Here is a 14,346-nt window from a genome sequence, read left to right on the forward strand (position 1 = left end):
GACTTCCCTTACTGTGGAACAGGGTCCCGATCTACATAAGACAGAGCCCCTCACTATCACTCTTCAAGAGGAACCTTGATGAGTCGATGGGTAACAGAAAGTTCACACCGGGGATCACACCAACAGCACTACTAGATAGGGGCCAAGGGTACTAGCTGTTAGTACAAGGGTCTAGGGAACTACTTAAGGGGCGGTGAATACTGCACAACGTGGCTGGGTTAATATATGCCTTCGGGCAGATAGCCCAGTACCAACCTATGAACTCAAACTCCTTTCACTAGAAAAGAGGCAAGAATGCTGTATGGTATGGGAACAAAGACAGTAGCAGGAATGTGTGATGGGATTAAACTAGATAGAAAGAACAGAGCATGAAGGAAGGGGTTCAGCTACTGGATTAAAGGAACCCAATTAAATCTGGACATTAGGAAATAATTTTTCAAAGAGGCACTGGGTGACATAAGGAGTTAGTTAACAGAGGGGGTGATGAATCTAAAAAAGGTGCACCATTTAAAGTGACATTGCTTATCTTTTATGGCAGGTGATGGGGCAGAATGTTAGACTGCTTCTAACAATGGACAAATCAGACAGATTCATAAGGTTGGACTCACAAACACTACCACAAAGTGTATGCTATGTGTACAGTCTGTGCACACTTTCTGAATTCAAGAACAGCCCTACTACAATGCTTGTGCTGCCAATTCACCCATAAAGGTTACGCTTAGTTAACCTTTATGAATCTGGCCTATAGTTTCTCTCTGCCAGCACTTCTATATTATGTTGCATTAATCCATGTTCCCCACCACAGTGCATTGGTTGCCCTATTATCAATCCTGACTTACTTTCAAACCTGCTGTTGGATGTCTTCCATCTGCATCATGTGGTCAGCTCCACATGTAGTATTTGTTCTTACTAACAAAGAAAAGGAAGCTTCATTTGTAGGGAGTCAAGGATTGTAAAGCTACAAACTTAGTCAGTGGTTAGTGCATGCATGCATGCTGCTTATCTAGACCAGAACAAGGCTTTTGACACTATACCCCATGCTAGTATTAAAGAAAATTAGGCAAACAATTTAAACCAAAACATTGTCAACTGGATCACAAATTGGCTCTACAACAGATTCCAAGTTGTGAATGTTACTAGTACACTCCTTGAATATAAAACTAGTGGAGTAACACACGGATCACTGCTGGTCCCTCTCTGAATGTAACTTTGTAACTAGTGGGGTACCACAAGGATCAGTGCTAGCACCTCTCTGAATATAACATTGTAACTACTGGAGTACCATAGGGGTCAGTGCTAGTCCCTCTCTGAATTTAACTTTGTAACTAGTGGGGTACCTCAAGGATCAGTCCTTGACCCTCTCCTGTTTGCCATTTATTTGGCAAGCATTCAAGTCAATATCCCTGATGTGCGATTGACCAAGTTTAATACAACTGCAAGCTGGGCATTGTTTTTGCTTTCCTCTAATGCTAAACAGCTCCAGCAAAGACTGGAATATGCACACACCTAGTAAACCAAAAATGGTCTCAAGCTAAATGCAAAAAAATGTAACATAGTAGAACATGTATATGCCGTACTCCTCTTCAGATGGAGACAGTCATAAGAGACATAGAAATTATGTGGACAACACTCATTTGACCACATGTTCCTAGCATAGCCAGGAAAGCCTTTCATCTGGCCCAGTTAGCAGACAATGGAGTATCTTCAAGATCTAAAGAAGCCATCCCACCACTGTACTATTCCCTTATCAAACCTATCATCTTATACAATCCTGTCTTTGGTATGTACAAATCCAAGCATATTGCTTAACAGGAAAGGTGCCAGAGATTTCTAAACAAGAAAATTAAAGGATTTGAATTGTTAAAATATCCTTACAGACAACTGTGACTCTACTTATACTCAGTAGCCTACTGGCTGCATTAAGGTGGTCTGTGCCTCTCTTTCCATGCCATGGAAGACCTGATCCTAGCCGACCTCCTGTTTCTTTGCAAAACATTAAATGTTTATATGGATAGACAATATATATATATATATATATATATATATAAATAGTTTCTGTGATTACTTGCCTGTTATTATTATTTCAGTGTTCCAATGTTCTTAATACAAGGAAACCATGTGATATAACAAAACTGTGTTTAGTGAGGCGGGGCACCTTGACATATGATCTTTTTCATTTCACTTATGTTTGATGTATTTGGTTCATGACAGATGGTATTTGAGACACACCTGTGATGACACTGCACCCTCACAATAGAAACAGGGGCTTCTTTTTGAAATTTTCAATTAATACCTTTTAAAGTGACAACAGTGGTGCTTCTTTAAAGCTCTATCATAGGTTCATAGGTAGGTACTAGGCTATCAGCCCAAGGGACTAAGTAAGCCTAGCCAACAAGGTTCCCTGGCTTACGCCACCCAAGAAAGTTATTTTCCTGTGCCCCTGTCAAGCAGAGCCATAATACAAGGGTGTATTTCTTATTTCCCATCCTCTCATCAAGATTTTTCTTGAAGAGTGCTAATGAGGAACTTTGCTTGACATAGATTGGTAGCTTGTTCCAGAGTATGGGAAGTCTGTGGTACAGGAATCTATCCCTCCAGCATGTCCTGTTTATTGTGGTGACAAGGTTTAGCTCCATAGAGCATGTAGCTCGGAGGGATTGGGATTTCTTTAGGTGTAGCATGTCCAACAGCTCTGGGTTTAACATAGTTTTATATGTTAGGCAGAGATTGCCTCTGAGTAGGCGATATGCTACGGAGTAAATCTGGAGTTTTTTGAGACGGTCAGTGGAGGGCATCTGTTTGAGACCAGTAATCCTCTTTGTGAGGTACTTCTGTGGCCTTTCCAGCTTCTGCAGATGTCTTGTGAGGTACATTCCAAAAGGGGCATTGTACTCTATAATGGGTCCCAAAACACATGACCTTATTGTCTTTGTAAGGTGTGGAAGAGCCAAAGCAGGTCTGGAAGTCTGCATACCAAGCCAACATGGTAATAAAGAAGTCTTTCTAGTCAGGCAGGTCCTTCTTTAGTATCTTTGTTTGGGGTCTACTTGAACAGGGTGCTGATTTCTTTCTCATATATCAATTCTTCTTTCTCATACTTTTAGGAAGAGGTCTGCTATATTTTCTACCTTGACCACTGCCTGGCTTCATCTGACAATATATTCACTGGGCCTAATACCCGGGGCTGAGAGCTGCATTTGGCAGTCAAGATTTGTGTGCCTTTTATAGTACCGCAATGAACTCAAATGAGAGTGCAACCATTTCAGAAGAAGACTGGGTTCTTCCTTGTTATAGCTCTAATACCTTCATGAGTCCCAGCCACGTCATATGTAAGTGTTGCATGTTTCATGTTATGCAGGCGTTTTCAGGTCAGCAAGCCCCAGCCACTTCATATGTATGTGTTACATGCTTCATTTTATACAGGCGTTTTCAGGTCAGCAAGTCCCAGCCACTTCATATGTATATGTTACATGTTTCAAGTTATACAGGAGTTTTTAGGTCAACAAGGCCCTATCTGACTGTCTCATGGTCATGCTCTATCTGATGCTGGTAACCGTGTATCTAGTACTATCTGAAAGCAACTGAAGTATTAAAGGATGTTCATAATTCAAGGTTTCCTATTTATTGGCTCAGGTTTCTCAGATTATTGTTAGAAAAGTTTTCTGCTGACCTGCATTTGAGGAAGGGTTGATTTAACTTTGCAGTATTAAAGGACAGATTGCTGGGTAAGCGGTTTTCTAGATTTATACTGCTTTCGTGTATGTATAAGTGGAAGGATGTATCAGTCACTCATTGGGGAATTCTTATTAGCAATAGAGTCACATAGGATGTGAAAATCTGAGACTTTATTGCGTAACAGGGGGTCCCTTCAGTAGTATTTACCAGTGTTGGATTACTTTGTTTGCATCATTATTAAGTGCACACCATACATACATCTCAAACTCATAGCACAAGAAACCTGGACAAATATTACTCATACAAATGTAGAAAGTTGAGAAAACAATAGGTTTTACATTACTGTGCATTTTTTTGAAGAATATAATATCTGAAACTTAAATGTATTGTTATTTAGTTACTTTTATCCTCAATAATGTGCCTGAAAACTACAACATTTATGAGGAATAGGTAAAAAATATGAAGCATAAATCTGGACATTCTGAGAAAGTCTGGACAGTTGAGTGGTATGGAACCATATAATCACATGACACCCCCACCCCCATGCAGGGATTAGTTTTGTTTAGTGTATTATTTCTGCATTTGTTAATAAAAAATGCCTGCCATGAATAAGATATTTGATGCAAAACATAGCATGCAAGAGCTGTGCATCTCTGCAGGAATAGGGCACTGCAGTTTTCATACAGCAGCCCATTCGTATTATGTTGCAAAACATAGTAGTTTATACTCACCTTTACAGTTTTTCATGGAAAAAGAGTCCTGTAAAAAATTCAAATAGAAATGGATGTAAAAAAGAAAAAAAAAAAAAAAAGAAAGACTACCTAAATAGTAATTTTCTTACTTCACTGTTTGGTGCAGACAGAGTGTCTATTTATAAACCTAAATTTGTCAGATCTGTGTCCATACAAGAGTGCCTTTACTGACTGTGTGCGTTTGCATTTCAGGAACATATTTACAAACTAATGAAGAGTGACAGCTATGCCCGCTTCCTCCGTTCCAGTGCTTATCAGGATTTGTTGCTTGCCAGAAAGAAGGTACACTTAACGGTTTGCATGCGTTCTTGGATGTAGTGTGTTCGGGGACAAGTTCCACTGGTGACAGGGAGAACATGGGACTACTACAGAAGTTTAAATACAAAGTAAATATCAAACTAGAGCAAGAATAAGAATTAGTAAGGTAATTAATGCCCAAAAGGCATGTTTGTTTTCTTCAAACACAACCAGAATTACTTTTAACTGAAGGCTATAATCAGATTTCACAAAACATTTCATTACTTTCCCATTCCTTCCAAAAATGATCACATTTTAGATGTCCATGTATTATTGAATGATTCCTTTCAATGGGGGTACTAACTCATCTGCCACTGTTTCTCTGTCCGTACTAACTCATCTGCCACTGTTTCTCTGTCCCTGTAGTCACAGATGATGGCAGTACCTGTAAATACAGCAGCGCTGGCCTGAAAAATTCTAGAAAAAATGTTTTACACTTGACATCACTATTTTCAAACTGGCGTTTATGTACCTCACTTCCATCCAGCTAACTAGTCTTTCTGGCTTGGCATAGTCTGTAATACCTCACTGTCCTTCTTTTTACCTTCTGACATACCTTCTAATCTCCCAAAATTGCCTGATGTTTCCCTTTATTGGGTGAGTGCATTATGTAGGAGACAATTGCCTCTTGTGGATGTTTCAGTGGGCCTTTGGGAAGAATCATGGAGGGGTTGGAGTCTATTGTAGCATTGGTTATTGCATACAGCGGTTTGAGCAGTCACCAACCCATTGACCAAATTTATGCTTTGTCTATTTCTGTCAAAGGTCTGGATGTAATCAAAAGTCAGGACACCTTATCCATGCCTCTACACATGTTTGTAAAGACAGGCTGAAGAAACCTCGTTTATTTTACCCCATTGTAGTCTTTGGTCCCCACCTTCTGTCACAGAATTTTGATGTATACGTTTTATATTATATATTACTGTGTCTCAGTGAATTTCTTCTACTGCATTTTATCACTCTAAGCATTAGCTTTCATTGTGTTAAGATATTTATTTATTTTATCTCTTAACTTTCCATTTATATGTTTGTGTATTGTTCTTAGATAATTTTTATGACACTCTGCAATATAACTAAATGTTGAAAAGATCTCATCCCAAGAACGCAGTGCTCAGTCCTTTCCTAATGATGTAACTGTAACATCTACTTTATAATGAAAAAAACAAATCACTGACGTAGTCAGCTGTTTCATCACCAGGTCATCCTGAGGTAATGCATTTGGATGATTCTCTGTAGCAGTCCCATGGCAACATGTGCATGTGAATGGATTATAAAGGCAAAGGTATAGATAAGTGCATGCAAGTGGTTTACAAAGACAAAAGTGTAGGTTAAGTGCATGCATGTAAATTACAAAGGTAAAGATGTAGGCAAAAGCAACGTCATTCAGTTTTAATCTTTTCTTTAAGTTAAGAATTGTGTTAATGTTATCTATGCATACGTTTCAAGTGTTTAGAAATAATATGCAGGTGTCTGAGTTGCAGCATCAGTCAAGCATCTAAGGTAAGTATGTCTCTCTTATCTTTTTCTTAACTTGCCCTGTTCTGGTGCTAGATTGAAACTGAAGTCAGGGTATTGAGATATCACATCAGGCAACACTACCCTTAATAAAATGAACTGCACGATGCCTCATGGCAAGATATTGATGATTCAAAAACAACTGCAATGAAGTGTTAATGAAGGGTTTACTAAACCCACTGAAATTTCAGAATCACTGCTGGCTCCAGATATTTTATCTCACTGAGGAAGTATTCTTAAGGATTTTAAATCAAACATTGTGGGATAATTAAATGATGTTCTAGGCCTGCACCCCACTGAGGCAAGAGTGTTTTTTATCAATTTGTCCTCCCAGTGAAGCAACAAAACTGCACCAGAGCAAAAAACAGTACAACATGACAACGAGAGATATACAAATGTCAACACTGCTCACTAGGGTCATAGGATACTAGACTAGCAGCTGTAGAACCTTTACAAGCCTAGCCATGATAATCCCAAGTATCACCATTTGTCCTTTTTGGGTAGTTTGCAGAATGAATTTATGAACAGAGTGGGTCTGTGATCAACACTGGCGACCCCTGACACTTGTGTCATGATAGCATGGAAAGAGTTAAGTCTTTTACCAGGTCATTCTATAGCAGGACAGTAGCTATCACCATGATGGTCTTGCATTTTTTGACAAGGAAATGTGATGTGACTTTCTGAATGTCTTTCTTATATTATTTGTATTTTGTACTATTAGTTTTTTTGTGTGGGGAAGGGAATGTAGTGCTATGTCTGAACCTTGCTTTTGTTTCCTTCCATGTAAATTCTATATGGTGCACAAATTAGAGTTTACATAATCAGTTCCTGAACCTGATAAGAATACTTAAACCTGAACAATATATCGTTATGGTTATCTGCAACGTGTACAGATCAGTGTCTGTGAGTTAAGGCGTCTGTGTGTGCATGTTCTCCTCTATGTGATGTTATTTCTGTCGTGACCTTGTGACTCAGAGAGTTGAGCAGCCCCTCGTATCATATTGAGAGACTTAACAGCATGGAACTAACCAAGTGTTCCATATCGACAAATGCTGGACATTATGGGACTGACCACTCATAGAGTCACTTACTGACAAGTGCTGGACATTAACCATGGAATTGACCACTCACAATGTCCCTAAATGAACAATACTGCACAACAGTGGAATGACCACTCATGTATACCCTAACTGTACCATGCTGATTGCCATGGGATTGACCATCAGTTTCCCATACTGAGCAATGCTGGAAACCATGCTCATCTCATTATCTGGCACCTCACCCAGTATGTGCACACAGAGGGGATTCACAGCAAAACCCTTAACCCGCTTTGGTGGCTGCCTAAATGATGGCCCCTCCTGCATGACCCTAGCTCTGGTAATGGGAATGAATGGACTGATTGGTCGGGAAGGTGACTGATACTTGGCCAAGTAAGGGGAGCAAAAGATTAAAAAAGAAAAATAAATCATCAGGTTTCATTCTACACAGCATCTGTGTTTAGCTAAAATATCTGTCATAATTCCCCATATTGGGTATTTGTAGCCTGAGAAAAAATTTTTAACATTATGCCTAATACCCCATGGGGGTAAATATACAAAGATGATGTGTAACAGTAGCCAGACTATATTTCACGGAGCTTAAATGTGCAGAAAAAGTATGAAATGCAGGGCTAATCTAACAGTTCACTACAATAAAACCTGCTACAGACAAACAGCTGACTTTTGAAAGTAAAAGGCTTGTATACATAAGAGTAACAAACACGTTACATTGCAAGCTCTAGCAGAAATGTATAATGATTGTGTTTATTTATTACCTCTACATGCATTAGTGGCATAGTTCCATGTAGCCACTAAACACATCAGTAACCTGATATGCATAATTCATATACATTGGAAGACTATTTATTTATTTATTTATTTTCAGTACGGTGACAAACTTTCAGATGTTACCACCATAGCCAGTTCACAAATCATATGTTTAGGAGGTGTCTACTCCTTCTAGTCTCGAACTGTTTTCAAACCACCTTAAAGTGTCTGCCACACCACAATCACCACTTCCCATTTGCTCCCATTTCATGATGTTGCATTAAGGCAGTTGAAAATTCCCAAAGATATTTAAAACTATGAAGGTCTGAAAAATAAACTTGTAAAGCAATACCTTGCAACTGGTACAAGAAGAACTTTTGAAAACGTGAATGACAACCATTTTTGTTGTTTAGATTTGATTTGATCTTCACACTGCAACATATTTTGGGTTTTTCCAATAAAGTTAAAAAGTGTTCATAGGTTCATGTTAAGCATAAGGCCTAGTGTCCTTCAAAGAGTTTGAATCCAATTGTCTCTTACTGAAGTTTATGTGCATTCTAATGTCCATCGAGGTCTATTTTAAAAGCAAGAGGGAGTTTACTCCAAAGGCGCAAGAGATGTTGAATTATAAATCTGTTGCATTTTGTCATTATACTCTCATTTATGAAGATCTTGAGAAACAAAGAGACCCAAAAAATTGTCCACTACTGAAAATCACAAGAGTCTTATCAATAGCGATGGCTACCTTTACAATGCTTTTAGAGCCATATATTACATCACTTTTGAATATACTGGCCTTAAGAAAGTAATGTCTGCCTCCACAGAATTCGGTGGTAATTCATGTTACAAGACGCTGACATTGCAGTAACATCAAAAGCATGATGCCTCCTGGCTTGCAGGGCCCCAAAATTTTCAGTTTTACAGTGGAAGCCTCTGTAGCCATGTGCACATTCCTTTCTTACTGCTGCATAAGCTGTTGCAGTAGAGACATCATTGAGTTGTCTGACTGTACTATGGCTGAGATGTCTTTTGGGTGAAAATTCTTTCTGCCAGCTTGTTCCAAATCAAACTATTGCCATGTTGAGTCCCTTCCCTAACATGTAGCAACCTTTAGTTAGGGAGTACAGGGGGCACTGTCCATTGCTTGGAATGTGTAGGTGTTCCTGTCCCCATGTAAATATTTTCATCTTTTGATTTTTTTCTCTCTCTCCTCAGTGAATGCTGTTTTAACATTTTTGATGAATGACATTCATTAAGGAACTGTGTGACTAAAGAGGAATCAATATCCACCAAAAACTAACCAGTATTATGCTGACTTCCAAGACTTTGAACTATCCCCTCTGCAATTGCTGTACTCATTATAGAAAACATACCTTCGATTAACTCAACTTCCAAACCTCAACTGGAATACCATCTAAACCCAGTTTCCTTGACTCTCCCATAGCTCCTACTATTTCTTCCCTTTGCTGACCCTCTAAGATAGGGAGGTATATGGAGTACAAAAACTCATGTATAGTCACCTGATTTATTGTAACATACTTAATGACCTCACATTTAATGTACTTTTTGTCTTGATCTCATCCCTTGACTGAGTACCTCTCAACTCTACTTAAAATACTTTAGGCAGTGGTTTTAAACCACTGTCAAAAAGGCCCCGAGTTCAGTACAGTAGACTCCTCTTATCCGGCCTCTCTTTAACTGGTCTCCTGTTTAACTGGCCATCAAATGTCTGCTGTAGCCCTAGCAAAAGATAACAGAGAAGAACAGCACTTCTGCCTCCTTTGGGCTAAATAATGACAGACATTTGACTTTTATACGTCAATTTCATTAGAGAAATGCATACTAATACAAATCCTGTTATTCTAGCTGATTTATAACCTATAAATGCTATTTTGTATGCATTTTTTGATTAACCAGCCATTCGTTTATCCAGCCTAAGGTCTGGTCTCAGTGAGTCCAGATAAGAGGGAGTCTACTGTAAATAAACAGAGAGCCTCCAATGTCTAGGGCATTTCTAGCAGCCTGAAATTTATAATAGACCAGAGAGCATGACTGGAGTGTAACAAAGGCACTACTTCCACTGTTGCCACTACAGATGTAAATTCCTTAAACACCAAGCATTTATCTAATCTAGACCAACTCCAAAAAGGGCAACCATCAACAAGGACATAGGAGACCTCCAGACACTGGATCTATCCCAGTATGGCTTTCTCAAAGGAAGGTCATGCTTACTGGGAACTGTCATTGAATCCCCCTCCCCATGACAAGAACACCCTTCAGGAAGGTCTAACACAGACAAACACTTGCTGCCAAAGCCATGGCTTAAAACTCAATGCCAAGAAATGCATTATAGTACCCTTTGGGAAATTGGCCATTCCATGTAACTAAGTCATCAATAAAATACCCCTAAAAGTTGATTCATTAGTCAGGAATCTAGAAATGCATGTAGATAGTAACCTAGCCATTGAAAACAGTTGTCCAAGGTAGTAAGAAAATCCTTCTATGTTGCTCAACTAATAAGTATGGACATGGCATCTAGGTCCATACAGGTCATTGTACCAGTGCACTAGGCAATCATCAGACCCATCATAGAATGTAATGCCTCTTTGGGTATGTATCTATTTATTTATTTTGCATTTGTTAACCAAGTTGGTCCAGCTGGGTAAGAATTTACCTTTTTTCAGTGGAGACCCGAGGGGAAAAGCCCCAAACAGACATACAAGTAGAGACAAGTTTACAATAATACAGAGCAAAACAATGTCATGAATACAATGGATAAGAAAATAATAATGTACTCCATGGAATTAAACATAGCTATATACAAAATTATAATAATAAGGTTGTAAAAGGAAAAACAATGATAATAAATCCAGGAGGTATGCAGTAAGGGAATTAAGGTTATAGGTAATCTGTTGAAAAAATATGGTATTATTAGATTAGTGGCTAGAAGGAGAAATTGTGTATGTGCAGGGAGCCTCAGATCTGAGGATGGAACTAGTGCAGGAGTAAAAAAGAATACAGGGAGTAAACACAATATCTCATGCTTATTTCCTGAAAGCCCTGCCTCTTTAGTCGGTATCATACAGACTTCAGAGAGGTGATCTTTACCTGGCATACAAGGCATCCCTGGACTACATTTTTATGAACCTTTTGCACATCTGTAAAAACAGTATCAGAACTAGTAGATCAAAAGGCCTAAATTTTGCTTACAACACAAATAGGACATGTTGGACAGAAAGATACGTTTCTCAGAAGATCTTCATTCTTTGGAACAGGCTCCATATTCATATGAAACAGAGTTCCTTCATAAATCTATTTAAATGGAATTTGGACTAATGGATGGGTAATCAGAAATTCACCCCTGTCTGTGATAGATAGAGGCAGTCAGTGAATCGCACTCTATATAAATCAAATTTGTGGGGCACATTTGGTTTGCTTGGTTAAGCTTGTAAGGGGCCCTAGTAGTCAACAGCTTAGTATACATCCATGAACCTATGAACCAAAAAGATGGTGAATAATAAGTGTATCCCTGCCCTGTGCTTCCATTTGAACATGTCTGCTGTGATTCCATCTTGATGTTGTTCTTACTTCTTCTAGTGTGGGTTCATTTTCCTCTTTCACTATAGGCTGCACATTGTACAGTACAGCTTTTGTGGGTTTTCTTCTTTAAGAAGGTTCTTGAAGTAATCCTTCCATTTGCCTTTAATAGTGTCTAGGCTGTTGAGCAGATTATTGCTAGCATCCCTTATGAATGGTGTCTGATGACTATTTTTCTTATCTCTCTGTTGTTGTTTTGTAACCTAATAGAGTTTCCTTATGCCATTTGCTGAGTTACTTTCTAACAGGTGGTAGAGTTTCTGTGATGCCTTTCTCTTTGCCATTCTGACTGTGCTCTTAGCCTCTTTGTTACCCAACCTGTATTCCTTCTTAGCCTGGTCTAACTTTTCTATCTCCTACTTTGCAATGTATTCCTTCTTTCTTTTGGTATCTTCCCAAAATTCTGCAGTCTACAACTAACTTTTCTAATGCATCTTATTTCCTTACTTGGCTCACCTCCATGTCAGTTCTATCATCTTCACAAATGTTGTTTTGAGATGCATCCTTTCTTCTCTGACTCCACCTTCTTCATCTTGTTTCTGAGGTGCTACAGCTGTAACTACTTATCTGAACCTTTGTATTTCACTTTAGTCCACCCTTCATTGACCTTGGAACCCTCTCTGACCACTGCAGGAAGCTGATTGTGGCCACTAGTGGTTTATACTGGGGACTGACTGTTTCACTGGACATGACTGCAATCTCTTAATTTTACCCAGTGACCTTTACTTACTGGGAGGAATACTACCAGAGCTTCAAACTCACCACTCTATCTCTTTTGGTTTTGGTGCACCATGTGTAAGCCACCATAGTCTCTCCTTCATTATTCCTGTTGCTCCATCCATGTGTCCTGATATAAGTATTTTGATTCTCCCATTGCCAACACCAACTCATATGGTTCTGCTTTACCTAGGAGATCCAGCACCTGCCAGCTAAATGCCATCTTTTCCTTGTCATCACAGCCTACTATGGGACATAAGCTAAGATAATGATGACCGCCCTAGCTTCACATTAGAGTCTAGTTGCTCTCAGTCTGTCATTGACTCTCCCACACTGTCTTCAGAAGTCTCTGCTTCACCACAATTCATATACCATTTCTTGTCTGACATCATTCTGTGGAGCAGGCACTTTATACCAAGCCAAGAGAATTTATTGCACTGCCCTTCCACCTTGTCTCCTGGACACACTGTATATCCAGTCTCCTCTTTATTATCATGTTATCCACTTCCAGGCTGTATCCTGTTAGTGAATACACACACCAAGTGGTTACTTTCCTGGAGAGGAAATACAATGTTCCGGGAGTTCGTGGCTATAAACTTATGATGTTTTCAACTCAATGTTTTGAAAGTCAATGAAAGGTGGGTCAACTTTATGAAGGGGACCCATATATGTATATATATATATATATATATATATATATATATATATATATATATATATATACGGGATCCATACAGATGCTCGACTGCATCTTTCACCAAATCCCAATTTGGTGAACATACTTGTGCGAAAGTGCTATTCACCGAAGCAGCACTTTCGCGTAAGTATGCTTGTTGTTCCAGTCATACTACAGTGTGGTAAGGGAAAATTCCCTTCTCCCCACTGTAGTGCGACCTCGGAGTGAGAATATTAAAGTAGAGGTGGGGGGATGCAGGGGGGGCTTGCCCCTCTGCATTCAAGTAGATTTTGTGTTTTGTTTTGTTTTTTTTTAACATACTTTAACGAAAGCGCTTTTTCGATGAAAGCACTTTCGTTAAAGTGTGTTCAGTGGTAATGGATTCGGGCTTATATATATGTGTGTGTGTGTCTGTCTATATATATATATATATATATATATATATATATATATATATATATATATATATATATATATATATATGAAGCTGCCCTCTGATCTCTCTAACCTTCCTTTTTCTCTTTATTAGATGACATGATTATTCTTTGATCTAGTCCCTCACATTCAACTATTCAAACCCAGATTCAGTCTGACCTTCACTCCCTTAATTCTTGGCTAAGCAACGATAAGCTACTCCTAAACCCTCTAAAATAAAAAAGTAGGATATTTGAAAACTCACAAAAGCTGAAAAAAGACTCCTAAAAATCTGAACATTGCAGATTTAAATGATTGCCCAATAGAAAAAAAAACACATACTTTAAATACTTAGGTTTATGGCTAGCCCAGTCAGTTCCAAAGCAGTATTGAAAACACCAGGAAAAAGATCAGGTCTCTTTTATTCTTGTCCTTGAAAATATCTCCCTTTCTCTCTGGACCAGCTAGAGCTGCAATAGCAAAGGAGCCCTCCTTGCTCAACTTGAATACTGGCTCCCCATCATAATCACAACCCCTAAAAAAACTTTGCTGATTCATTTTCATTCCCCTCCTCAGGAACACCACTGCATCACCTTTTCCAATGCCAAATGGCTACCAGTCTCCTACAGAGTTGCGCTACTCCTAGGATTTCTTGTTTTCAAACTACTTCAACTAGGCACTGTTCCACCTCTTGCAGCCAAACTCCATAATAAAACCACCCCTACAACCTCTGCAACCTCTCCCAATTAAGCCCTCACTCCAGATACCCTAAACTAAACTACACTGTACCAACGATTCCTTCTTCTTTCTGGCACCCAGCTCCTGCAATCCCTCCTCCTTCACCTTAAAGTACTCTTCTGTTTTCCCACCTTCAGAGCTCAACTCAAAAGACACCTTC

General features: G+C 39.0%; 1 protein-coding gene across 3 annotated transcripts in view; it reads left to right on the forward strand.

Moving 5' to 3' along the window:
- RGS6 (regulator of G protein signaling 6) overlaps positions 1-14,346 on the forward strand; it is a 2,564,457-nt gene that overhangs the window by 2,464,881 nt on the left and 85,230 nt on the right. For all 3 annotated transcript variants that reach the window (XM_044074660.1, XM_044074661.1, XM_044074662.1), the window contains exon 16: positions 4,620-4,709. In XM_044074660.1, coding sequence (XP_043930595.1) covers positions 4,620-4,709 — 90 coding nt within the window. The remainder of the gene's footprint in view (positions 1-4,619; positions 4,710-14,346) is intronic.

Source organism: Protopterus annectens, chromosome 6.part0, assembly GCF_019279795.1.
Source record: "Protopterus annectens isolate FY-2018-M chromosome 6.part0, PAN1.0, whole genome shotgun sequence".
Classification (NCBI taxonomy): domain Eukaryota; kingdom Metazoa; phylum Chordata; order Ceratodontiformes; family Protopteridae; genus Protopterus; species Protopterus annectens.